At 43.4% G+C, this 23,384-nt stretch overlaps 4 protein-coding genes and 1 long non-coding RNA gene across 7 annotated transcripts in view; 4 read left to right on the top strand and 1 right to left on the bottom strand.

The window, feature by feature from the left end:
* The first annotated feature begins 2,798 nt into the window (after positions 1–2,798).
* On the top strand, positions 2,799–7,123 carry LOC132983318 (calcium homeostasis modulator protein 5-like). Of its 2 annotated transcripts, XM_061049583.1 has the most exons (3): positions 2,799–2,891; positions 3,518–4,078; positions 5,036–7,123. In XM_061049583.1, the coding sequence occupies exons 1-3, from the start codon at positions 2,889–2,891 to the stop codon at positions 5,423–5,425; spliced, it is 954 nt and encodes a 317-aa protein (XP_060905566.1). In that variant the 5' UTR covers positions 2,799–2,888; the 3' UTR covers positions 5,426–7,123. The 2 variants fall into 2 exon arrangements, with proteins under 2 accessions (XP_060905566.1, XP_060905565.1); XM_061049582.1 differs by lacking the exon at positions 2,799–2,891 and having other exon boundaries at positions 2,898–4,078.
* A 517-nt stretch (positions 7,124–7,640) lies between these two features.
* Positions 7,641–7,913, top strand: LOC132983110 (uncharacterized). Its single transcript, XR_009674783.1, has 2 exons — positions 7,641–7,790; positions 7,845–7,913. It is a non-coding gene; the product is annotated as an uncharacterized LOC132983110 (long non-coding RNA).
* A 1,443-nt stretch (positions 7,914–9,356) lies between these two features.
* Positions 9,357–12,692, bottom strand: rrp15 (ribosomal RNA processing 15 homolog). 2 transcript variants are annotated; one of them, XM_061049576.1, is made up of 5 exons: positions 12,567–12,692; positions 11,056–11,414; positions 10,786–10,883; positions 10,539–10,707; positions 9,357–9,872 (listed from the first exon to the last, which is right to left on the bottom strand). In XM_061049576.1, the coding sequence occupies exons 1-5, from the start codon at positions 12,601–12,603 to the stop codon at positions 9,726–9,728; spliced, it is 810 nt and encodes a 269-aa protein (XP_060905559.1). In that variant the 5' UTR covers positions 12,604–12,692; the 3' UTR covers positions 9,357–9,725. The 2 variants fall into 2 exon arrangements, with proteins under 2 accessions (XP_060905559.1, XP_060905560.1); XM_061049577.1 differs by having other exon boundaries at positions 11,056–11,411; positions 12,567–12,650.
* A 978-nt stretch (positions 12,693–13,670) lies between these two features.
* LOC132983157 (uncharacterized) lies at positions 13,671–17,265 on the top strand. The gene is made up of 2 exons (XM_061049389.1): positions 13,671–13,906; positions 15,773–17,265. The coding sequence occupies exons 1-2, from the start codon at positions 13,888–13,890 to the stop codon at positions 17,263–17,265; spliced, it is 1,512 nt and encodes a 503-aa protein (XP_060905372.1). The 5' UTR covers positions 13,671–13,887.
* Positions 17,266–19,597: 2,332 nt separating this feature from the next.
* Positions 19,598–23,384, top strand: part of LOC132983311 (alpha-N-acetylgalactosaminidase-like) — a 6,648-nt gene continuing 2,861 nt past the window's right edge. The window contains exons 1-6 of the mRNA XM_061049575.1: positions 19,598–19,814; positions 20,232–20,394; positions 21,214–21,354; positions 21,655–21,866; positions 21,968–22,062; positions 22,192–22,353. Of these exons, the coding sequence (XP_060905558.1) occupies positions 20,234–20,394; positions 21,214–21,354; positions 21,655–21,866; positions 21,968–22,062; positions 22,192–22,353 (771 nt within the window). The 5' untranslated portion in view covers positions 19,598–19,814; positions 20,232–20,233. The remainder of the gene's footprint in view (positions 19,815–20,231; positions 20,395–21,213; positions 21,355–21,654; positions 21,867–21,967; positions 22,063–22,191; positions 22,354–23,384) is intronic.

Genomic DNA, 23,384 nt, shown 5'->3' with positions numbered 1-23,384 from the left:
ATCTTATTTTTCTAAATATTTTAATAATGACCGTGTGTGAGATGGCTATCATCGCCCTCTTCATGATATGAATGTAATAGACGTGGCGATCATAAAGGCTTTAAAGGAGTGGAAAATCAACCTTTCGACCCCTCACCTAAAGCTTCTTTTCATCTAGACTTTAAACTTTATCTGGATATTTCGATGAAAGCCACCGCATAAATTCGGTGTGAGCTGTTATGTGAATGCATATTCAGAAGAATTCACTGAGAGCGAGTGAAGGGGGGATGGGGGGGGGGGGGGGGGGGGGGGGGGGGTTGATGATGTTAATATTGTGCAACCAGTGCGATCTTCAGGCATGCACTGATTGAATAACAACTTTGGAAAATGTCAGTGGCGGGGTGTCCTGACAGATGTAAAGTACGATCAGTAAAACTAACCTGTGTCATAACCTGGCTCCATGGCCATGACAAATACGAAACAGAACAGCCCAAGTTGAGGAAACAATGATTTATTTACAACCAGCCACAACCATAGCACAAACGAATAAGTCAAAGTTTAGACCAGAGAGAGAGAGAGAGAGAGGGAGAATCTACCCTGGGGTGGGGCTTTTATGCCCTGCCAGACACAGACCCAGGTGCCCTCGATTGGACCATCCACCTCTACTAGAACTAGGGGGGACAGAATCAATTAGTTACATCCTGATAAGGCAGTGACCGTCACACCTGGAAGAACAAAATTCTTAAAAACAATTATCACTTATTAAACCCAGCTGACCACATGTTCTGGTTGATATTTAAGAAGAAAGAAGGTAAACAAAGCACAGAAACACTTTTGTTGTGTTACCACAAACTAACCACTGAAAACCTGAACAACAACTGTCCGCCTCATGTTTACAACAACCATGTACCAAGAATGTAATAATGTTCAAACTATTAAACTTTTTTTTTTTACATTTCTTACAAAAAAAGTGTCAGAATGTATGTCTATAAATGTTTATAACGTCTTGTGCCCCATCATTTTTTGGATTGTTCGTTTTGAAAGAGCAAAGAGTGTAACGACTAAACACCATCTGGATGTGAAACAGTGACGACAACAAGTGGTGAAGGTGTCTCAGGACAATCAGTACAAATGATTTGACATTAATTCAGACATGGGGTTCAATCAATCTCCAGAGAGACCCGGTCAAGACAATGAAAAGAGCAAATTGAGTAATGACTACATGCCTTCTGGACAATGACATTAATGAGGCTAATGGCAGAGAGGACAACCAGTGCAATGTGAAGTCGAATAAAAATCCTCAAAACAAGAAGTGCAAAAGTGAAAAGAGGTTATCAAGACTCTTAAATACAAGAAGAGAAACAATCCCCCCCACTTCTTCACACAGATTCTCTCTCCAGCTTTTTGCTGAAATGCATTAAAATGTGGAGGAGGAACCAAACTTCGGTTCCTGCTTTTGTCTGTCTCAGGCTGTGGGGCAGAGAACAGGAGATGTAAATTCGGTGGTTACACAACACAGCAGTAGAAATATAGTAATGTGCAATCAAGATATACATAAAAATAGGAATGTAAACATATAAAGCAATAAGTACAAGAAATATTGAAGACAATAAGGAATATATACAGAGTGGATTTGCATGTAAACAGTGAATAAGAGGGGACCCAAAATAGACCTCTGGGGGACCCCATAAGAAAGATGAGCACAACAGAAAAAGACTAGTTTGACCGATTTATTGCGGAGAAGGGGAGATGGATGAATGAATTCTGGAGGGTTGAAGAGGGAAGGGGAGGATGGCTTACCAGGGCAGGGTAGGGGTGTGAGCGTGGCAGATAGAAGCACTGTGTTTACGCAAAAGTAAAACTAAGTAACTAAGCTCAGACGTCAGTACATTCATGTTGATTCTGTGATGGTGTAAAGTTAATTTCCCAGTCTGTGAATTCACATTGTGTCTCAGCATTGAAGAAGCGCAGCACAGCAGGAGCTCCACACACACAAAAAGTCAAACATGCACGCACACACACAGCGGTTCAATTCCTGCTATGGATCAAAGTATGGAAATTGTCCCGGTTGATGGAGAGGTGCCTGGTCACTTCCCGAGTACTGTAGCACTTCCTGTAAGCAGCCCTGTCACTCTGACATCTCTGCAGTAATACATGTCCATGGGTCCTGTTTGAGTGTGTGTTCGTTTCAGGCCTATGTGTGTGTGTGGCATGTCTCTTAATAACAGAGGGTAAAGCATGAACACAGAGCACACACACTCAGAGAGACAGACAGGCAGACAGGGGGAAAGGAAAAAGAAACAAGGGGAGCTGCTGGCATATTCATAGCCATGACAAAGATGTTTTTAAGACATCAGCAAAAATGTTGTTTTGTATATAAAGATTTTAAAACGCTTGACACTGGTTTAGTTGTATTAATGCAGACAGGCAGGTAATAAAAAGACAGAGAATATCATACACATAAAATAAACAACAGTCCGTTTAAAGGCAGAGATTGACTTGTACCAAATCTGTTTTTTTTTACCATTTCTGTGTGTGCTTGTCCAGGAAGTGCAATCTCTACAGCCTGACCACTTCCTGTGCACCGTTGCACCACACCTGCATACATACATGCATACTTTCAACATGAGAGCATCTGTGTTTAAATCAGTTTGTTCATTAAATGATGTGAACACAGTCAGAATAAAAAGTCAGACAAAGAAACTGAGACTTTAAACATGCTGCACATGTTGTTTGAGGGTGTTTGGTGTATGTTTCCCCTCTCCTCTCTGTACGACGTTTCTGCTTGTGTGAGCGTGAGTCGTCACTCTCGTTGTAATGGAAAGTAAAAAAAACACGATGAGGATGTGATCACTTCCTCACTCCTCTCCTTCTGCTGCAGCTGACTGTCTGTCTCTGTCTCTGTAACAATGGTATGTTCTCTACAGAAAACCGCTTCAACCGTCTGAATGTTCTGCTTCTGCATGATTTACTGAATGTTTTGAATTAACCGAATGTCTCTTCTGTTTGCATGTTTTCTCATTAAAGATTCAAAAAATGTTTGCATGACAGTGATTAAAAAACAGACGCATGACGCCTGTTTCGAGGTGTTTTTTTGCACGTTTGTTTTTACCAGCATGAAGTCGTTTTCCGACTGACTGCATTCCCGGCCCCAGACTCATAAAGTCGATCAGCAGGTTTTTGGTTAACAAAGCTTCCCCGAGGCTAGATCTGGAGAGGGGAAGCATGAAGAGGGATCATATTGTGGAAGGGAGGAGACAACTTGCATAGTTTTACGGTCTTTCCCACCAGTAGTGGAGAGTTTCCCTCCATGGAGAAGGAGCAGATGTGTGGAGGGAGCGTCAGATAGACTAAAGGAGGAGCCTGAGGAGAGGAACAGAAAGCCAAAGGGAGGGGCTGGATGTGTTTGGTCTTGAGCTGTGAGGGAACAGCAGACGGGGAGCGACCGCCAGCTTCACACACACTCAGCTTTCTAACTTTTCTCTCCCTGTTTTTGTGCTTTTCTTTGTTTTTGTTTTTCCTGGTGGAGCGTGTGCAGAAGCTCCCCCCTGACACCATGGATAACTTCCAGACTGTCCTGAGGTTCTTCTTGAACCAGAAAGCCACCATTGGCTACAGCTTCATGGCTCTGTTGACGATAGGCGGGGAGCGGATTTTCACTTTGGTCTCCTTTCAGTGTCCCTGCAACCACGACCAGAACTTTGCCTACGGGCTGACCTTCCTGCTGGGCCCGGCGGCGGTGCTGCTGCTCCTGGGTCTGTTCTTCAGCACCAAACTGTGGAGGCTCTACACCGGCTGCTGCCTGAATCCCATGAAGCTGTGTCCCCGGGGGAACTGCTTCGGCTGCCTCCGAGCCTTCACGAGCATCTTCACGGGGGCGTGCGTGGCGCCCATCATGTGGCTGTGTGTGGCCCTGCTCAACGGGACCTTCTACGAGTGTGCGGTGAGCGGGCTGGACGACAACCTGGTGGTGGATCTCTTCTGCAAAAACAAGACCATGAAGTGTCGCGAGGAGCTGGCCCGGGTGCCCTGCGACCGCTCCAGGCTGTCGAGCGACGAGCGCATGGAGCTGCTGCTGATGTTCAGAGCTCAATCACAGGTGAGACGCACGGCCTGAGGAGCTGACCAATCAGAGCGAGGTGTGCTTATCCAGCTGTCACCTGTAGATCTGAGTGGAGGAGCTTTATTGTTTTTAGAACAGGTGCTACAGGACATAACTCACTGTAACATGAAAATATGAGGTCACCTTTCGGATTTAATTTATCAAGGAGGAGTAAAAAGAAAATTGATGATGTCATCGTGATGTCATAACAGTTGATGCTCGGGTTTTCCAATCCGTTGAGTTTTAGAAGAACATTTTTATGGATATGTTTGTAATTTGATTTAAAAAAAAAAGAAACAACATATTTTTATCGAGACCAAAACAAAAGGTTCTTTCACATCATGTTCATCCTGATCTTGGAGCTGTGTCATTAACATACTGAGGAGAACCAGCTAGAAAACACTGACCTGAAACAATATGTCAAACTTTCGGTAATGGTTAGGATGTGCATTAAAGGGGGGTGCAGTGGTTAGTGCACACTAGTGCATGTATGGAGGTTGCAGTCCTCCAAGCGGGCGGGCCCAGGTTCAAATCCCACCTGTGGCTCCTTTCCCGCATGTCTCTCCCTGATTTCCAACTCTATCCACTGTCCTATCTCTCCATTAAAGGCACAAAAAGCACCAAAAATAAATCTTTAAAAATGATGATGTGCATTAAATAAATAGTAAGTAACAAGCCTCCTTCAGCTATACCACATATCTTATGGGACTGTACCTGTGGAGAGAATGACTGCAGGATTGAAGGTCAGGGATGATTTGTTTGACAGAACATGATCAGTCAGTGTCATGCATCTTTTCAGGATATTGGCGTGAAGTTGAGATGTGCATTTTACTAGTTTCAGTGTATTTTCCAGGAATGTAAAGAGCACTTTGCCTAAAGGAATCTACACTATCATTGTATATATTTCTTAATGAGATTCTCTCATCAGTTTCTACCTTCCCCGTCTCTCCACAGATCCTGGGCTGGTCTTTAGTCATCATCGCTGCAGTCGTCGCCCTCCTGGGAACCTGCTACACGAACTGTCGCTCCAAAGTCAGCTACCTGCAGCTCACCTTCTGGAAGCGCTACGTGGAGAAAGAGAAGGAGCGCTTCGACACCTACGCCATGGACTACGCCACCAAACTGGCAGAGAGGAACCTGCAGAGCTTCTTCGAGAACAAGGCCCCCGAGGCGTTTCCTTTCCCCAGCCACAAGGCGTGGGAGGAGATCTCCGCCCACTACACCTTCTCCAGGAGCGAGCAGCGCTACAGCACGCTGCAGCACTTCGTGGAGAGGACGGACCGGGACTTCCCCTCGGAGAAGAGACCCGTCCTGGACTCGGAGTACGGGATAGAGATGCACTGAAGGAGGGGGAGGAGGAGGAGCGTGTGGTCTTTGTGTGAGGTCATGAAGGAGGGACAATCAGTGAACAGAGCATCAGTGTGAGGATACACACTCACCACTGTTTAACTCTTAAATCTATGACATGTTGCAAGTTTGACTCAGGAAAAGTTCTCCTCTGTGACAACGCTGCCCTTTCACTGCAGTCCTCCAAAGAATGTAACCGCTGCCAAAAAAACAATAACACAACCTCCTGTAAGCACACAAGAGAATGAAGGGCTTAACCACTATACCTTATATACACTTTGAGTCTTAATGGTGCATGGATGTGACTGAGGCCTTCTATAACTCTACTAATGCTGCTTTGAAAACGTTGTCTTCCTCAGATTTGCAGAGTATGCACATTTACTTTCAGAAAGGCAATCAGGGTTGCAGCTCTGCCTGAACAGACTGAAGCTGCGTTGACTTTATTATTTCCTAGAAATCAGGGATTTTAGTGACATCGGTGTTTCTGGACACTTGAAACTTAAAGTGTCTGTCGCCTTAAAGCGATAGTTCAGATATTTTGAAGTGAGGTTGTACGAGTTACTTGTCCATAGTAAGTGCTTTAGCCACAAGAGGAGCCGGTCAGCTCTGCCCTTTTATTGAGGAACCAGTCGGAGTGCCGGCACAGAAACAAGGCTGTACATGGCTCTGAGGGGGCCGTTGGATAGGACAGATATAGTCGGAAATTGGGGAGAGAGAGAGAGAGAGAGCAGGAAATGACCCGGACACCCACATGGAAGATTATAGCCAGTGGCGGTTCTAGACCACTTTTACTGAGGGGGCCTAACGGGGGCCAGTTGTTTTATCAGAGGGGAAAATTAAACCAAGGTGAAAAATAGACAAAGATGATCGCTTTAAAAAATATATAAATATTATGCCAAATATTAGCGTGCATCATTAAATACCAAGTTTTATATTTGTTTCAGTAACAGAATTTAAAGATTGTGAGTCCGGTTGTTGAGTCAAATTCTGTGTATGTGTTTTGAGGGGGGCTCTTCCTTTTGAAAGGGTGGCCACAGGGGGGGCCAAGATCAGTGTTGGCCCCTGCCTAGAACCGCCCATGATTACAGCCTCCATACATGCGACGCGACCCAACTGCTAGGCCGATCTGAACCCCCAAATTTGTTTTTTGAACGAGGTTATAAACAACTGCTCCCCTTATCGTCATTTTTTGACTTACTGCTAATACTCACTTCATACAACCCCGCTTCAAATAATCCAAACTGTCCCTGAAATGAGCAGTGTGTGGATTTAGCGTCATACTTTGTAAGTAGTTCCAGATAGCAACTACTGATAAATGATACCCTAACCCCCCTCCTCAGAGCATTCTAAGAACGAACATTGAAGTGCACCAAATATGGTCACTTCTGGTTACAAAAAAAACCCCAAGATGGCGACAGCAAAAATGCAAATCTCAGGTTCTTTGTTACAGTGTTGCACAAACCAAATTTGTGAAGTTACATTTGCTATATCGTCATTTTATGAATATACCACTTCATCATAGCCCAAAACCAAACTGTGTTCTGTTGAGTCCTGGCTGCATCCCATTTTTTAAGAATACTGAGAGTACAAAGAGAGTACGAAGTGTATGAAATGCAAAAAACTTAACCATGATAATGTATTAAGTGTCCTTGTTTGGTGTGATATGTAAGAATAAATTAAAGCTAACCACTCCAAGCATGCCTCTGTTTTGATGTTTTCACACATACACAACACTCCTTAAAATCTCCCGAAATGTTAAGAGTGAGCTTCAGCTTTTTTTTCAGCAAGAAGTTGAAGTGAGCTGATCTTAGCCTGCTTTTCTGCATGCCATTATTTTTTTTACCACTTGTTGTTTGATACTGCAAATACGTCCAATTACACACAACATAGATATTAAAGGCAGACTGTCATTCTAGTGTTGGACTGTATACATCGCGTCTTGCCTCCTAAGATCTATTCTTCATGACGCGTTTTCCCAAATTTGCTGAATGGGCTTCGTTTGGAACAAGTGGCGACCTCCAGTTATTTAAAAAATGAAGCCAACACAGAAGTGCAAAGTCCTGAAGTTCATCGAGTGTTTGCTTGATGCGGGCTTGCAGAAGCTCCCGGAAGTCGCACACACACCCCTTTCAGAATTGCCAGTTTTTACAGTAGATGTTGCTGTCTGTCAGTAGGCTTAAAATCTGCCTCAATCCCAGCTCTTAGCCTGTCGCTTAATTGACTGAAAGTTAGGTTAAGACAGCGCTTCGAGCATAACCAATGAGTGATGTTACTCAGGCTTCGTCCATTACAGTCTACGGTTTGGAAAAGTGCTTTCTATTTAACAAATGACATTTCTTCACAGTGCTACTGATGGTGTCATGTTCTTCCTGGTTACTGAAAAAGCCACAACACCCAGAAGAGCACACGAGCTGAGGGCAGAGAAGAAGTGAAAGAGGATGCAAAAAATGTAGGTTTAGAGAAGTCATGAAAACGCTGAAGTGTTTATGGAGAAGTAGGCCTGTGTGTATTCTATGTTGGTGCAACTCTAAAGGATGCACACAGTTTGTTAAGGGGAGGGGCTCACCCTAATTCAAACATCAGTGTGTCTGTTTAACCTCACACATTTTTTGTTTGTTTGCATAAGCTCACAAAAACACTGTTTGAGTCCCCTCACATACAAAGTCCGAGGTGGTCTCTCTGTGCAGACATGAAGGCAGCAGCTCAGCCTTCGGGAATGATTGCTGTGATTTATTGACAGTTTGTGGTCAGTGTGATGAATTATTAATGTAGGTTTACCTTCTGCTCCACACACAGACACAAAGCTGAGTGTGTGTGTTTGCATGTAAACTGCTGCAGGTCGTACAGAGGGACACACCCTGCCGCTCTTCTTTTTTTTTTTTTTTTAAATGTGATGATTCATCGACAAGTTGTAACTTGCTCAACTAAAGCCCCCAGGTGAATGGAGCATCAATACAACAAACCACCAGTGTACAGTATACTAGCATACTGTATGATGCTGTTTACACCCAGTATCAACCACAGACCATGTATATAAACATGGACGTAGCCTCAGTGACGTCAGTCATTGCTTCTGAAGTGTATACTTTTGAAGTCGCCATATCAGAAATGCTGTCTCAAACTAACTTTCAGGCAAGTGAACAGGACGTGGATCTGAGGGATTTCTTTTCTGCTCTGAAAGCGGGCAATTTTGAAGGGTGGCTGTAGCACAGTTGGTAGAGTCATTGCCTCTCAAATGGAAGGTCGAGGGTTTGATCCCCAGCTGGGCAACATGTCCGATGTGTCCTTGGGCAAGACACTTAACCCCAAATTGCTCCCGCTGCTTTGGTGGAGGTGTATGAATGGGATTAGTTACTTCTGATGGATGATATGTGTAGGTGTGACATGCAGTGTAAAAGCACTTTGAGTAGTCAGAAGACAAGAGAACAACTATATAAGCCCAAGTCCAATTAACATTCCATTTTATGTGACTTGCAGAACTTCTGCAGCCAGCCTGGGCACTCAAGGAATTGAAGGTTTTTGCACATGGCTTGTGTTGTGTTTTTGCAAAAGCTTCTTTTTTCCAACAGCTGTCTCCAGCGATCTTCTCAACCCACTCCCTAACACTTTTCACTTCCACTCTGTTCATCAAAGTAGCTCAAATAGGCCGACCAGGTCCTAAAGAAAATAGCTAAAAGGCGGGAAATCGTAACCTACTGTAGCAGATTCAGACATACATACTCCCCCCCAACATGCTAGAACAAGAGCAGTCCAATTAAATGACCCAATCAAACTTGGACTGTAGCTCGACTTATCAGTGCATTTAAATGTACTGAATCCATCCTCAGGATGCATCGGGGTGCGTATACACCAATCGTTAAGGGTGTGATCTGATCCTCCAGGAGGGATGTAAATGAAAGGTGTTAACAGGACAGGAGACACACTCAGATACATGAATCAGCGGTTTATTACAAAACATTCATATTTACAGACTCCATCACAGACCTCAGCAAATAATCAAAGATCCTCCGAGGACCTCCACGTTCAGGGTCAGGCACTTCTTTATCCATCTTTCCAAACCTCTGACTCTCTGCACATTATTTACATTAAAAAATATCAGAACATCAGATTCTATTAAATGTTTTTTTCTCATAAACTCCTCATGTTCTTCTTCTGCGCTGTGCGTGACAAACTGATCAGCTGTTCTTCAACACCTGTCTCACACCATCGTAGGCTCCTGTCTCTGAACTCTGCAGGTGTCTTTTGTCCACACTGTCCCTGAAGGCATCACGGCCCCTTCGCTGTGTGTGAGGAGTTCTCAGTCTGAGTCACTCTGCTTGGCCCCCCCTGCTGACCCCGCCTCTTCATCACTGAGTTTGTCCCAGTCCTTCATGGAGGCTCCCATCATGAAGTCGTCTCTGAGCACGCTCCACGACGGCTTCTCATCCTCGACAGGGGCAGGAGTCTGAGAAACACACACACACACACACACACACACACACACACACACACACACACACACACACACACACACACACACACACACACACACACACACACACACACACACACACACACACACACACACACACACACACACACACACACACACACACACACAAGTATGTTACTCAGTCTGCTCATTACGCCTGTAACAACATTACAGTGACACCATGTGGCGGCTCAGTGTAAATACAACATAAACAACTGTGTGGCGGAGAAGCAACATCTGTTGAAATTTAAACTTTAAAGGAGGATTCAGGCGTTTTAAACACTGGTCTCTGTTTTTACTTAAAGAGATACTTCACCGGCTGAAACATGAATCTGTATTGACATTGGGTCATATATGTAGAAATGTGAAATATATTTTGAAGTTGGTGCCTTCTTGACCGAGAAAAGGCAGAAAGTGTCTTTTTGGCAACCACTCCCAGAATGCTCTGCTCCAGCTCGAGCCTCAACTGCTCGTCGCTATATTGCGGCTCGTAGAGATAGCCACGAACATCCGATTCGAGCACAAGACCTTATAAAATCTCCTTAATCTTCCAAGCAATATGGCGGACGTTAAGTTTAGATTCTGGGAGTGAGTTCCCACCCACTGATCTGTCTGTAGCTTCAGACAGACTAAACTCACTTTGGGTGTTTGGCTTCCCTCGCTCCCCCTCAGGACGTCGATGAAATCTTTCTTTGAAACTGACGACAAGAGCTTCGCCTTCTTCCTCTCCGATCCTCCAACCTCCTTCACCTTCTCGTCCACGGTCTTCTGATGCTTCCTCACGGCGTTGAACAGCTGCACCACCCCCCTGAAGCAGAGACGGAGGTCAGTCCGCTGTGTGTTCATCCGTGATGTTACACCTCGAGGTAGAGGAACGTTAACTCACCTGGTGGCCACTCTCTGCAGAGCTCTCTCCGTCTCTCTGTCCTTCACCACGTCAGGTTTCACTCTGCTCATCATTTCCCACGTTCGCTTCTTATCCACCTGAGGACACACGCACATGAACGCACATAAACACATTGCATTATTGTATTAACACTGTTTTTAACAAAGCTAGACATCGACTCGAACTACAAGTGTTGGGAGATTAACTCTTTGCATTCACAGTGAAATATTAGTACGTGTCACAGATTAGGATGATTGTAAATCAGGGAACCTGTTTCTGTCTCTCCAGCTGCTCCTGTCTTTCTCTCTCCTTCATCTTCTCCAGCGCTTTGTTCTTTATCAGGATGATGCTCTCACTCTCCGTCTTCTTCCCCAGGATCTTTGCCATCGCGTCCGCCCAGCCGGCGTTCGCGTTACCGTCTCCTCCATCTTCAGCCTTCTCTTCCTCCGCTCCGTCTTCGGCATCTGCCTCTTCACCATCATCCTCCTCCTCATCGGCTCCCTCTTCGTCCTCGTCATCGGCTCCGTCTTCGTCCCCCTCTTCTTCTCCATCACTACTCTCATCTCCGTCTCTGTCCTCCTCTACTCCAGATTCACTGTCGTCCTCGACCTGAGGCTCTGCGTCATCTGCTAAATCAGAGAAAAAAAGCATAAATCTGAATTAACACACAGAAATAGAATATAAGCTGAGCTGACAACAATTGCAATACAAAGGATGTGTGTTAAAATAGTAATGATAGGCTTATATTATGGAGGACGAGATCTGACTGAAGTATAAATAAATAAATAAATGTATAAATAATAAAATAAAATAATGAATAAATAAATAAAATAATGAATAAATAAATAATTAAATGCGTGAATAGATAAATAAAAACTGGTAAATAAATGGGACATAAATAATTAAATGTTTTAAATTTATTTCTACATTTATTTATTTCCACATTTATTTATTTCTACATTTATTTATTTCCATATTTATTTATTTCCACATTTATTTATTTATTTCTACATTTATTTATTTCCACATTTCTACATTTATTTATTTCCATATTTATTTATTTCCACATTTATTTATACATTTATTTATTTCCACATTTATTTATACATTTATTCATTTCCACATTTATTTATTTCCATATTTATTTATTTCCACATTTATTTATACATTTATTTATTTCCACATTAATTTATTTATTTCTACATTTATTTATTTCCATATTTATTTATTTCCACATTTATTTATACATTTATTTATTTCTACATTTATTTATTTATTTATACTTCTGTCAGATCTCGTCCTCCATATGTATATTGTCAAAAGCTGTTATATTGTGTTATTTATAGGGCTCTGCCTGTCTCCCTCTGTGATCAAAACAACAACATAACTGCATATAAAATATTAAAAACATATTTTTAAACTTCGTGTTGTAAACATGTGCTGCTCTCATGCTAACAGGACTAAACAAACACATTAGCCACGTTAGCCTCAATGTTATTTAAATACATTTTATTTTTATGTGACTGGTATCGCGTGTTTCTTATTTAACCATATGATACTGTATTTATTCACTTTAAACATTAAACTGTCGAGCTTCAGTTTTATAATAAAGCAGAAGCTAACAGGAACAGTGTATGCTAACGTTAGCCATGTAGCATAATAAAGAACAGCGTTAGCATACAGCAGCTAGCTGGATAAATAACGTTTATTTATAATAAGTTAATAAGTTAATGTCGTTATGTACAGGTATACATAAGTGAATTAATTTAAATAAAACTCACCAGATATCTGCACATGTGTTTTCACAAGAGCTGCCATCGTGGAGTCTCACTCAAATAGATCCGTCGAGTACAAATTACACACGACGAAGGTTCCTACTTCTACAATAAGAGGACTCAAATTGTGGAAACCTCCTGGAAAAGGCTTAAAGGCTCAGACTGCAGATGAATAAAACCCGTAAAACGATTTTTAAAAATCAGGTGTTATCTTAAACATAGAGAAAAAGTAAAAAGTTTAAATTTTTTAACAGATTAATCTACAACCTGTGCTCGCAAGATAAGAAAAAACATCTTCTTCTGTCAAGTTTTACAGCCGTAATTCGTTGAACAGGTCTGTTACTGAGTTTGCATTACATATAAGGGATGTGCTTCATGTTTCTAGGTCCTCGGCCTCAGTAAACAATGATCAATGAACACAAAAATCCCCTCTAACAGCCCCAGATATTAAGAACTGTTCTATGATCTGTGTTCAAACGTAAAGAGAAACATATCATCCCAATTAATACAAGTGATGCTGTTAGAGAATAAATGAAAAGTGTAGAGGGTTGTTCAGGTGTGCATGTGTGCATGTGTGTGTGTGTGTGTGCATGTGTGTGTGTGTGTGTGTGTGTGTGTGTGTGTGTGGAGGTGTGGGGGGGGGGGGGTAACTGAATGCTTCTCAGGTGAGTGTGAAGTTCATGAACTTTTAAACTGAACAAACTTCATTTCAGTGACAGGAAAAGATAAACGAGTCGGTGTCTCCTGCTGAGAGAATGACAGACAGACAGATGGGGGAGATAATGACGAGGAGTAGGAGGATGAAGATGAGTGTCATGAAGTGAAGGAGGACGAGGGGACAGAGGATCAATATGAAGATGATGAAGAGGAGGTTGAGGGTGAAGATTAAGATGGGGAGGAGAAGTATGAAGATGAAAAAGGAGGAGGTGGAGAAGTTGGATGAAAATGAGGAAGAAGACGATAGAGATGATAAGTAGGAGGAGCTTGGGATGAGAAGGGGGAGGAGAATAAGGAAGATGATGATGAAGGTGAAGAGGAGCAGCAGGAGGAGGAGGAGGAGGAGGAGGAGGAGCATGATTACAGTTTCAAAAGGAATGCTGCCTCTCATGAGGAGCACAGATCCAGATCCAGATTAGAACAGATCACCTGCAGCAGGATACAAACCAGTCAGGTGTGTGTGTGTGTGTGTGTGTATATGTGTGTGTGTGTCAGGTATGTGTGTCCTGACCCTGCTACTGGATAAACACACGCACACACGTGAGAGACCCACACACTCACAGAGTCCTTCAGGGAGCAGGTCGCACGGAGGAGGATTCATCAGATCATCATGAAACCAACTAAACTGGGTAAAAACTTTTTGTTTCTTTATTTCATGTTAATGTCAACTGATCTGATTCAAACACAGTCAGCAGTGTGTGTGTGCATATGTGTGTGTGTGTGTGATTTCTAATGTCTGTGTGATTCTACATGATCAAGTCAACATGTCAGTTTAATCGGATAAAGCATGTAAGTGATTTAAAACCTAACTTTGTCTGTCTGTCTGAAAGAGAGTCAGTTAGAGGTTAAGAGTGAGAAGAGATATGAATCACAGAAAAGGGTTCGACCTGATGGACTGGTCTGTTCACCTCGTGCTATGAACACACACACACACACACACGCACACACACACACACACACACACACACACACACACACACACACACACACACACACACAGTAATAATTACACGAGTAATGTAATTCATTATGAAGCTAAATAAATTGTAAGTATTTGATGGTCACATGTTTCTTTATTAAATCTAAGAACCAATCAGCTGCTGTCTGACTAATTGTTGCAAAGCTTCAGTGGTCAAAATCAAAGAAAGAAACGCTTGAACATAGCTTATTACTTATCTTTATTATTGCTTTCACTTGGTACTTATGCTTATTATATTGTTATTACTATTTCTATTTTATTTTATATTGTGAACTTATCTGTACTTCCTGCTGATTTTTGGTGTTATGAGAAACTCAAGCGAACAAATTTCCCCCTGGGATTAATAAAGTATTTCTGATTCTGATTCTGAACATCCAAGTCAAGACTTTCACATGTGCTGCTCATGGTTTTACAATCAGGTCAGAGAAGCCTGTTGTTATATACAGTATGTTTTAAGTAGGTCCGTCAAATGATTACAATTTTTAATTGTAGTTGTCGCTACATTTAAATCGTTTATTGTGATTATTCTGAAACTCCATTATTTTGCTTTTAAGAATACAATTTGTTCAGCTTTTATTTTGAATTCTTCTACTGCTTTTTTGTACTTCTTTAACCCTGCTTTTATTTTGAAATAAAGTAAGGAGGCTTATTCACGTTGCACTTAAAGGGACAAGATATAATGCGATTAATTGAGATTTTAAGCTTCATTACTATTCTAGTAAGAATCAAACCGTATGCTACCTGTTTCGATACAACAGCAACTAAAATAGAAGTCCAGGGCGTTCATCATTGGGTCATTTCTGGATTTTTATTACCAAAAATTGAGATAGGCCGGGTCAGCTATGGAGGTAGACACAACTGCTCACTGCTGTAACTCCCAAAATTGGTCTGAAAACTCTTTCTTTCCTACTTTGTTAAAAAAATGTTTCTTCCATAAATAGATTTTAAATAAAAAATGCTTCCACCTATAGTCCCCCTCCTTTCCATCATTTGTCAGACTCTCCTAAAGCCCGAGTGTTTGGGACTCCGCTGAAGTGTTGACGCTGGGTTTGAAGTTCTGTGACTTTAGAATTACAAACACTTTGGTGTGGATTCAGGGCCGGTGCATCTTTCGGTCGTTGGATTTTTTGTTTATTAATCAGGTGTTGAAAAATGAAAAACAAGTGGTTATTTTCTTCTAATGGTCAAAAACAGAGAAAAAAAAAAAAAAAAAACAAGAAAATAACTCAAAATCAGAGAATAAAAAGACTCATTCATGTGTGATGTTATCAACATGGCAGAAGTGACAAATGGATTGAAGTGTGTCTTTAGTCCTTGAGCGCTATGACCACATTAAAACTTTGGTTTAACCGTTTTTGACCTAGAAAAAGAAAATCACCCGTTGTTCCATTTTTTTGATTGTTGTGTTTTAAAATTCAAAATAAAAAAACAGAAGTTTCTCAATTCAGTTTTTAAAGGAAGTCCGACGACTTTCTGCCTCGTCTTCAGACGTTCACAGCTCTGTTTCTTGTTTCAGCCGGCGGCAGATCGTCGGTGGAGGCCGTCTTGGGTTTTGCGCTGGGAGCAGTGGGAGGCTGCATACTCGGGGCCACAGAGATCCCCGTGGACAGAGTCCTGTCTGAGCTGACTGCAGCCGGGCCCCTGAAGCCTGTCATGGAGGAGGTGAGCACTGTGGGGCCCCTGGGTCTGGGGACCCTGTTGGGAGCTACGGCTCTGAGCGCTGCGATGACCTCGGCGGTGGCGGGTGTGATCCTGGCTGCTATCGTAGCTCTGCTGTTTGTAGCCTCCAGGAGCTGCCTGCCCTCCCACGCGGACTCTGCCGGTCTCTGGGTGTCTGCGGGACTTGCCGGGGCCCTCGGCGCCACTCTGAGTGGTGCCACACTGGGCGCCACTATCGAGTGGATCGTGAGGACATTTGGCATGGTGGGCCTGCTGTGTGCGCTGAGCGTGTTCACCGTGCTCAAACCCCTCCAGTACCTGGTGTTCAAGAAGCTGTGGGTGGAGGGTCGCTGCTGCACACTCGGGTCCACGGTCTGGGCCGGAGACAGGGAGCAGGACGAGATCTCGGAAGCCCAGCAGAGACAGAGAGAGGCCGAGCTCATGGAGCAGAGGATCCTGACCCTCGAGAAGGGCGGTGAGGACGCGGGCGAGGAGCTGAAGTCAAAGTGGGAGGCGGAGCATCAACGACGAGAGGAGAGAGAGAGGAAGAGGAGGGAGAACGAGGAGGCAGAGATGGAGCAGAGGACCATCCAGGACTGGATCAACACCGTGGTGGTCAAACACGTGGACTTCATGGCGTTCTCGGGGATCCCGATGACTGTGATCGCCGTGGTCACATCAGCGTTTGGGTTGTTCGGGTACGGGGGGCATCAGTCGGTGTTCATAGTGCTCCTGGCTCTGGTCGCCGTCATCGCCTACCTGCTCATGAAGTCCTCGGACTTTAAGTTCTGGATGCTGGTCGGCTGCATGGGCATGATTGCCACCTTCGTCATCGCCATGCTCACGCTGCACGCCGGTCAGGTCGTGGTTTCCGCGGCGATGAAGATGCGAGCGGCGGGGCAGGAGCAGTCCAGGGAGAACGTCAGCGCTCGGATTAACCAGCAGACCTCCGTGGAGGCTTTGAACGCCGCCGTCTTCGTCTCCCGGCTGTGTCAGCTGAGCCTGGGGGCCACAGTGGGCGGGGCTCTGGTGAGGCGGAGATTAGGGGAGGTGAGGGTCATAGTGGGGGCGGCCTCTGTCGCCGGGGGGTTACTGGTCGGGGTGGAGGTTTTGGGCACGGTGCTGGGAGAGGGAGGGAGGGCGGGGGCGCTGCTCGGGGTGGTCGGGGCAGCGGGGGTGTCCGTGGGGGCGGCAGCGGCCATGGCAGGGGGGTGGTCCTCGTGGTTGGGGACTCTGGGAACCATCGCAGGATTGATTCTAGGGGCTCTGGGGGTCGGAAGGTGGCACATTGTCAACATCGGACTTCAGGTTCCTGCAGCGTACGTGTTCGCCATGACAAACCCGTTCTAACAAAACCATGTGAACTAAACGTGTTGAAACATGTACACATCCTTAAAGTGTACCTCATGGGACTGCAGGACTCTGGAAATATGATGTCAATAATAAACTTTTGTTTTTATTCTGTTTCAGTTTCATGTATTCGCTCCGATGAAATCTGATCTCAGCTGACTTCTGACTAAATGAACAAAAGAACATTTAACATTAAAGGCTTTATATGGAATTTTTTTGGATCCAGCAGATGTCGCCCTTGAGCACCAGCATGAAACCAAAACAACTCGCGCTGCATTGTTGTGTTAGCATGCTAATGCTAGCGATCTTTATTATGCTCGTATCTTCACACTGCATGTAAATTTACCTGAAATGACCGTGATCTAGAAACACAGTTAAGCAGTGAGTACAGTATGTTATTCTTCTTTTCTCTAGTCCCTCAATTAAACAACTTTTATACACGAGGGGAGGAGTCAGCCGGGCGTCCGAGCGATGTAAACAAAGTGAAGATAGGACTCTGAAAACTCTGAAAACATCACAGACAGTGGGACTCGGGTGTTACACCCATTGTAGACAGTCATGACTCACAGAGTTATTTTCAGAGGAGATACTTCATTTCTGTTATATTTAAGTGTGAAAAATCGCATATTAAGCCTTTAATGTGTAAAACAGTTGAATGATGAAAATCTTACCTGAATCATGTAGAAATAATATTTGTCATGATGGGGTTTTTTTTTTGCCCTGGCGCCTTTATTAAATACGAAAACAACAGATTAGTGTTTCTCTCAGCATTAGCTTTTTTTTGTCGCTGAGCTCTCGGCGCTCTTAGTCAAAAACATAAACTGTATAAAACATGGACACAGGCTCAGTGATGTCACCCATTGGTTCCTGAAGGGGTGTTTTGATCCCAACAACAGGATCCTATAGTAAAGAGGTGGCTTTGAGGAGGGTCTTAAACCTCCTGGTGAAGAGCTGCAATGCGCCTTCTCTCAGTCAGATGAGTCACTCTCCTTATTATACATAACCTTAATAAATAATAAAGTGTGATTCATTAAAAGAAATTCCTCCACATACACTGTCTGCCAATAAACACATGACCTATTCAGACTAAAATCATGTTTTGAACCAGGCTGTAAACATGTTCATTTTCTGCTGGGAAGTTTGATATGGGGCATTTTGGAGAGTTTTTTTGCACTTTTGCATCGGCTTCATGTCCAATCTGTTATCAAAGAGGAGGTGGGGTTTATGATTGACACTGCAGCCAGTCAGCAGGGGGAGCTCTAAATCTTTTGGCTTCACATGGGGGTATTCATTAGACTTTATGGTAGATCTTGTTTACAGGCATGAGGTCTACTGACTTTGTTTATTTATAAAGATCATTAGCTTCTGTGCTAAACAGCAGCTAGCTGCTATACTCTTCCTGGGGTCTCCTCATCTCCACATGGACTTCACATTTATTTTTATTTCAAACATTTATTTATTCTCAAAAGGACACTGAGGTGAATCAGTGACAAAAAACCACTGAGTTCAATTAAAAACTGTTACAATTTTAAACAAAATGGCTAGAAATCAAATTCCTAAACTGTGGAAGAGAGGGAAGAACATTGATCCTGAGAGTTTGCTGGAGGACGTTCCATGGCATCAAATGAAAACGCTGATTTACCGTTTTTAGTAAAAGTTCAGTAAAAGCTTGAAGGACTTTAAGAACATGATGACAGTGAACACATCACAGTCAGACGTTATCCTTGAAGACGTGGTCTGCAGGTCCAGAGGACGTCTACTTTCAGCCAATAATTGAAAATTTGCTGAATTGGTTCACAGACGTGTATGACTTCATTAAATCTCTATATAAATAAGCCCCGCCCACCAGCTTTAAAAAAAGACACATAAAGTTCTCCATTGGAAAGATAAAAAGAGACACTGAGATAATCAATAAAGTGTGTGTAGTATGTGTGCCCAGAAATGTTCTTTATATTCATATTGATTATGATGAAAATGTTAACCCTTCAAAATAAAAGTCGGACTTTCATAAATCCTCAATATTCTGATCTGAATAGAACATTATTGTATATTATTTATTATTTATTTATGTCAATTTTACCATAGAAGTGTAATCACTAAGCCAAGATTTTTCTGAGTTCAGACTTATTACTTAGGCCCATGTGTTTAAAGCTCTAACATGTTTTTATGGTTATTAATCAGCTCTATTATCATCACTCTGTTAGAAATCAGACTGTAAAACATGAACACACACTGAACACACATCAAGCTGTTCAAAACACACACAGTCTACAACACACCTCTTTCACTTCTCTGCTTCTTCAACCTGTTTCCTGTTTAGTCATGTGACACAGAGCAGTCACGTGACTTCACCTAACCAGGAAGATAAGTTGAGCTGAGGATTGAGGAAGAAGATATTAAACATGTCTCTGTGAGCGTGTGAGAGCACACAGAAGAGAGAACAAGGAGAACATCCGAGGAAGAGGCTGCAGCTCACACAACAGGCAGAACAAAAACTTTCACAGTATTTGACCTGTTACAGAATCAAAAAGATTTGCAGGGACTTACAGGTGAGTGTGTGTTTGTGTGTGTGTGTGCACATGTGCATGTCTGCGTGTGATATTGTGCAGTCTGCTTAGTTTAGTTTAATTTATTTTAGTTCATTTGCACATTTTTTGAAAGAAGAGTCAAACAGAAAAATAAAACAAATAAAACACATGTCGAGGTGATGGCTTATCTCAAAACCTCACCTTAAGAGATTAAACAAAGTTCAAATAAAATACAGTAAAAAGTAAGAATATTTACTATCACAAATAAAATTGACTCAATTGAAAATTACATACAAACATTGAAAACATAAAAAAGAGCAAAACAGAACATACAGTATGTAGACAATATAACAAAATCAGGATAATTCTGAGTCTCATTTTGTATCTAGAAATAGATGTTCTTATAATATAAAGTGTGTCTTCTATGTCTCCTGTCAGTGATGGGGTCCTCAGCAGTGTCGGGGCTCTTCCTCCTGCTCCTGGTCTCCGTGTCCTACGGTCTGGATAATGGGCTGGCGAGGACTCCTCCGATGGGCTGGATGGCGTGGGAGCGATTCCGCTGTGACACAGACTGCAGACACGACCCGCAGAACTGCATCAGGTTTTTACTTTTTAGCGTCTCACAATGAAAGTTTAATCTCCAACAAGATTAGAAACAGACCAAAGTCCACCTGTTAGCCTTCCAGACTGACACAGAGTATATCTGCTCAGGACGCCCTGAGGAGAGTCAGACTTCACCAGGCTACATTACAATAACAGACGAGGACCAGAGGTTTAAAACAAGGGGGCAGCAAGTCTACTCTGCTGTCAGAGCAGGTTAAAATGAAATGAGGAGAAGATAATTAGTAACACAGAGACATTTAGATACTAACAGACTTCATGTTAGATGAACATCAGTCTGGTTGATGTTTGGAGGATTTCCATAAGGAGTGAAAATGAGTCGGGCTCATGCCATCACAGGTTTTCTATGCTGCTGTGGTGCCATCTAGAGGTGAAATTAAACACATCAAAAAGAACTGTTTCGATTTGTCATGCAGCTAGAAGAGGTTGTATTAGTTTGTTCTTCTTTTAAATGTAAAATAGTTTTATTATCAACCAACAAGCCAACACATCTTCTGCAGAAAAGATTTGTGCATGTGTGATCTGAACCAGGTGTTTCCAGGTGTTATTCTGTGCCTCACGGTAACTTCAACAGGAAAAGGAAACATAGAGTTCTTACTGTACTTAGAAGAAGTCAGTGCATTTAAAATGTAACATTTAAAATATGCTAATACATCTGAATCATCAGTCAAAATTTCCCAATAAGCGACGGGGAATATGATCAATAAGAGTGTCCAGTGAGTCCTTCAGTTACTTCAGAAACTAGAGCCTCTATGGGACTGTAGGTTCTGAACAGTGTCTTCCTCTCGTGTGTCCACAGTGAGGCGCTATTCAGAGACATGGCCGACCGTCTGTCTGAGGACGGATGGAGGGAGCTGGGATACGAGTACCTGATCATCGACGACTGCTGGATGTCGAAGCGGAGGGACGAGGAGGGGAGGCTGCAGTCTGACCCGTCCAGGTCTGTGTGTGTGTGTGTACGTCTGTTTGATATATCTGAGGCAGCACTAGCACAGTCTGAAGGATCTTAGGGAACTGGGTGTAAGCTACCGACCCCCCCCCCCCCCCTATCTGCGGACAAATCATAGGGCTTGCAGTTGCGTTGTTTCGATGTGTAGTTACATTTTTGAGGAGGTGCACGTCACACATTCACACTCACATCTGTTCTGTTCTGTCAGCACAGTAAACCTGATTGAAAAATGTGAGAAATTCCCACGTCAGGATCATCTCCACTCATCCCTGTCTCTCTCTTTCTTTTCAGGTTCCCCGGAGGCATTGCCAAACTGGCGAGGTACGTCCATGACCGCGGGCTGAAGCTGGGGATCTATGCCGACATGGGCTCGCACACCTGCATGGGATTCCCGGGAACACCTCTGCATAAGATCCGGATCGACGCTCAGACCTTTGCCAGCTGGGGGGTCGACTACCTGAAGTTCGACGGCTGTTACTCCAACCCTGTGGAGCAGATGTTCGGTGAGAACATCCCACTCACTCTGATTTATTTTTAAAAAAGCTCAATAAGAAGCTTTTCTTTATTAGAAGATGGACTCTGGATGTTCTCTGATCCGCTTTAGGTTACCCCATGATGTCTGCAGCTCTGAATGCTACAGGTAGACCCATGGTTTACTCCTGCAGCTGGCCTGCTTACCTGGGAGGACTCCCGCCTAATGTGAGAGTCTGCAGTCTGCGTTTACACTTCCTCAATTACGTTTGACCAATTTGAAGCAAAGAAGTGCGAAAACACAATTGTTACACAGTGAAGCATTGTTGTGACTGAGTGTATGTTTTGCTGTTCCAGGTGAACTACTCTCTGCTGGGGGAAATCTGTCACCTGTGGAGGAACTACGATGACATCGAGGACTCGTGGGACAGCGTGCAGGACATTATCCAGTGGTTCTCTGATAACCAGGACGACCTGCAGCCGGCTGCTGGACCTGGACGATGGAATGACCCGGACATGGTAGGTGTTGTCTGACTTATTGGTGGAAACAAAAAACAGAAGAGATAATATTCGAGGCACTCAGGAGTCATTTTTCTTAACTATGACCAAGTGTTGTTTTTTTCACTGCATATTAGAGTTTGACTCGACTGGTCTCCAGCAGATACAACACTGCAACATTAGGCGAAGCATGTCCTCTATATTATTGTTAAAATATTCCATTAACTGCCTTTTTGAAGCCTTGAGTTTTGGGTTTTTGCTGTTGAGTTAAAGTTTTCATAGGGGGTCTGGTGACTCCCCACCAGCATGTGCACACATACAGCTGGCTGGACCCTGCAGCTGACAGGCTCCCCCCTATTGGGGACTGCCAATGTGGTTACCTGGCCAGAAAGACATCATCGGTTCAGCATTCTCAACCCCTGATTCCACCACACTACCAGCAGTCAAATCACCTTTCACACAACGACAAGCGCACACGCCATCATACAGACATATTCATACATGCCCCCTTTCATTGTTGCTAGCCACCTTTGTTATAGTAGAGATGACCATATTTGGAAATGAGGGTGGAGCTGGAGATCAGTGAGGGAAAACATGTTGATTAATGCTAACATATAAAGTAAATGAAAAGTAAGTATGCAAAAAAAGCTCCAAAAGGCTTCAACTCAACAAACACGGCGTCCCTGAGGTGATGTTCAGTGACTGAATTAGCTGAAGTGACACCAAGCAGACAGCTAGCAGCTCCCACCTGTCACTCAACGAGGCCACGCCCTTAAATATACATCACTGTAAGCATAGATCCCCACTTTAAGGGCATGGTCACACTGGCCATCTGTACCGTGCCCAAGCACGCTTCAACCCTAAAGTCCAGTTCGTTTGACCAGTGTGACCGCTCCGTATCGTGCTCAGACACGGTACACTTCCTTGGCTTTGGCACACTTCGGAGAGGTGAGCTTCGGCACGGTACACTTCATGCAGAAGCACGCGGGTAAACAACGCTGACAGCCTTCATTAAGTAGAAATCCAGAGTTTCATGTCTGTATCTGACTAAC

Source organism: Labrus mixtus, chromosome 11 (assembly GCF_963584025.1).
Source record: "Labrus mixtus chromosome 11, fLabMix1.1, whole genome shotgun sequence".
Lineage (NCBI taxonomy): Eukaryota > Metazoa > Chordata > Actinopteri > Labriformes > Labridae > Labrus > Labrus mixtus.
The sequence above is the reverse complement of the archived record's forward strand: the minus strand, read 5'-3'. Positions and strand labels throughout refer to the sequence as shown.

Bases quoted from the DNA above. Each gene is read 5' to 3' on its own strand.
- LOC132983318 (XM_061049582.1), top strand. From the start codon at position 3,380: ATGTGTTTGGTCTTGAGCTGTGAGGGAACAGCAGACGGGGAGCGACCG. The intron at 4,079-5,035 runs GTGAGACGCACG...GTCTCTCCACAG, and splicing joins TGTTCAGAGCTCAATCACAG to ATCCTGGGCTGGTCTTTAGT.
- rrp15 (XM_061049576.1), bottom strand. From the start codon at position 12,603: ATGGCAGCTCTTGTGAAAACACATGTGCAGATATCTG. The intron at 10,708-10,785 runs GTGAGTTAACGT...TCTCTGCTTCAG, and splicing joins CTGCAGAGAGTGGCCACCAG to GGGGGTGGTGCAGCTGTTCA. The intron at 9,873-10,538 runs GTGAGTTTAGTC...TGTGTTTCTCAG, and splicing joins AGGGAAGCCAAACACCCAAA to ACTCCTGCCCCTGTCGAGGA.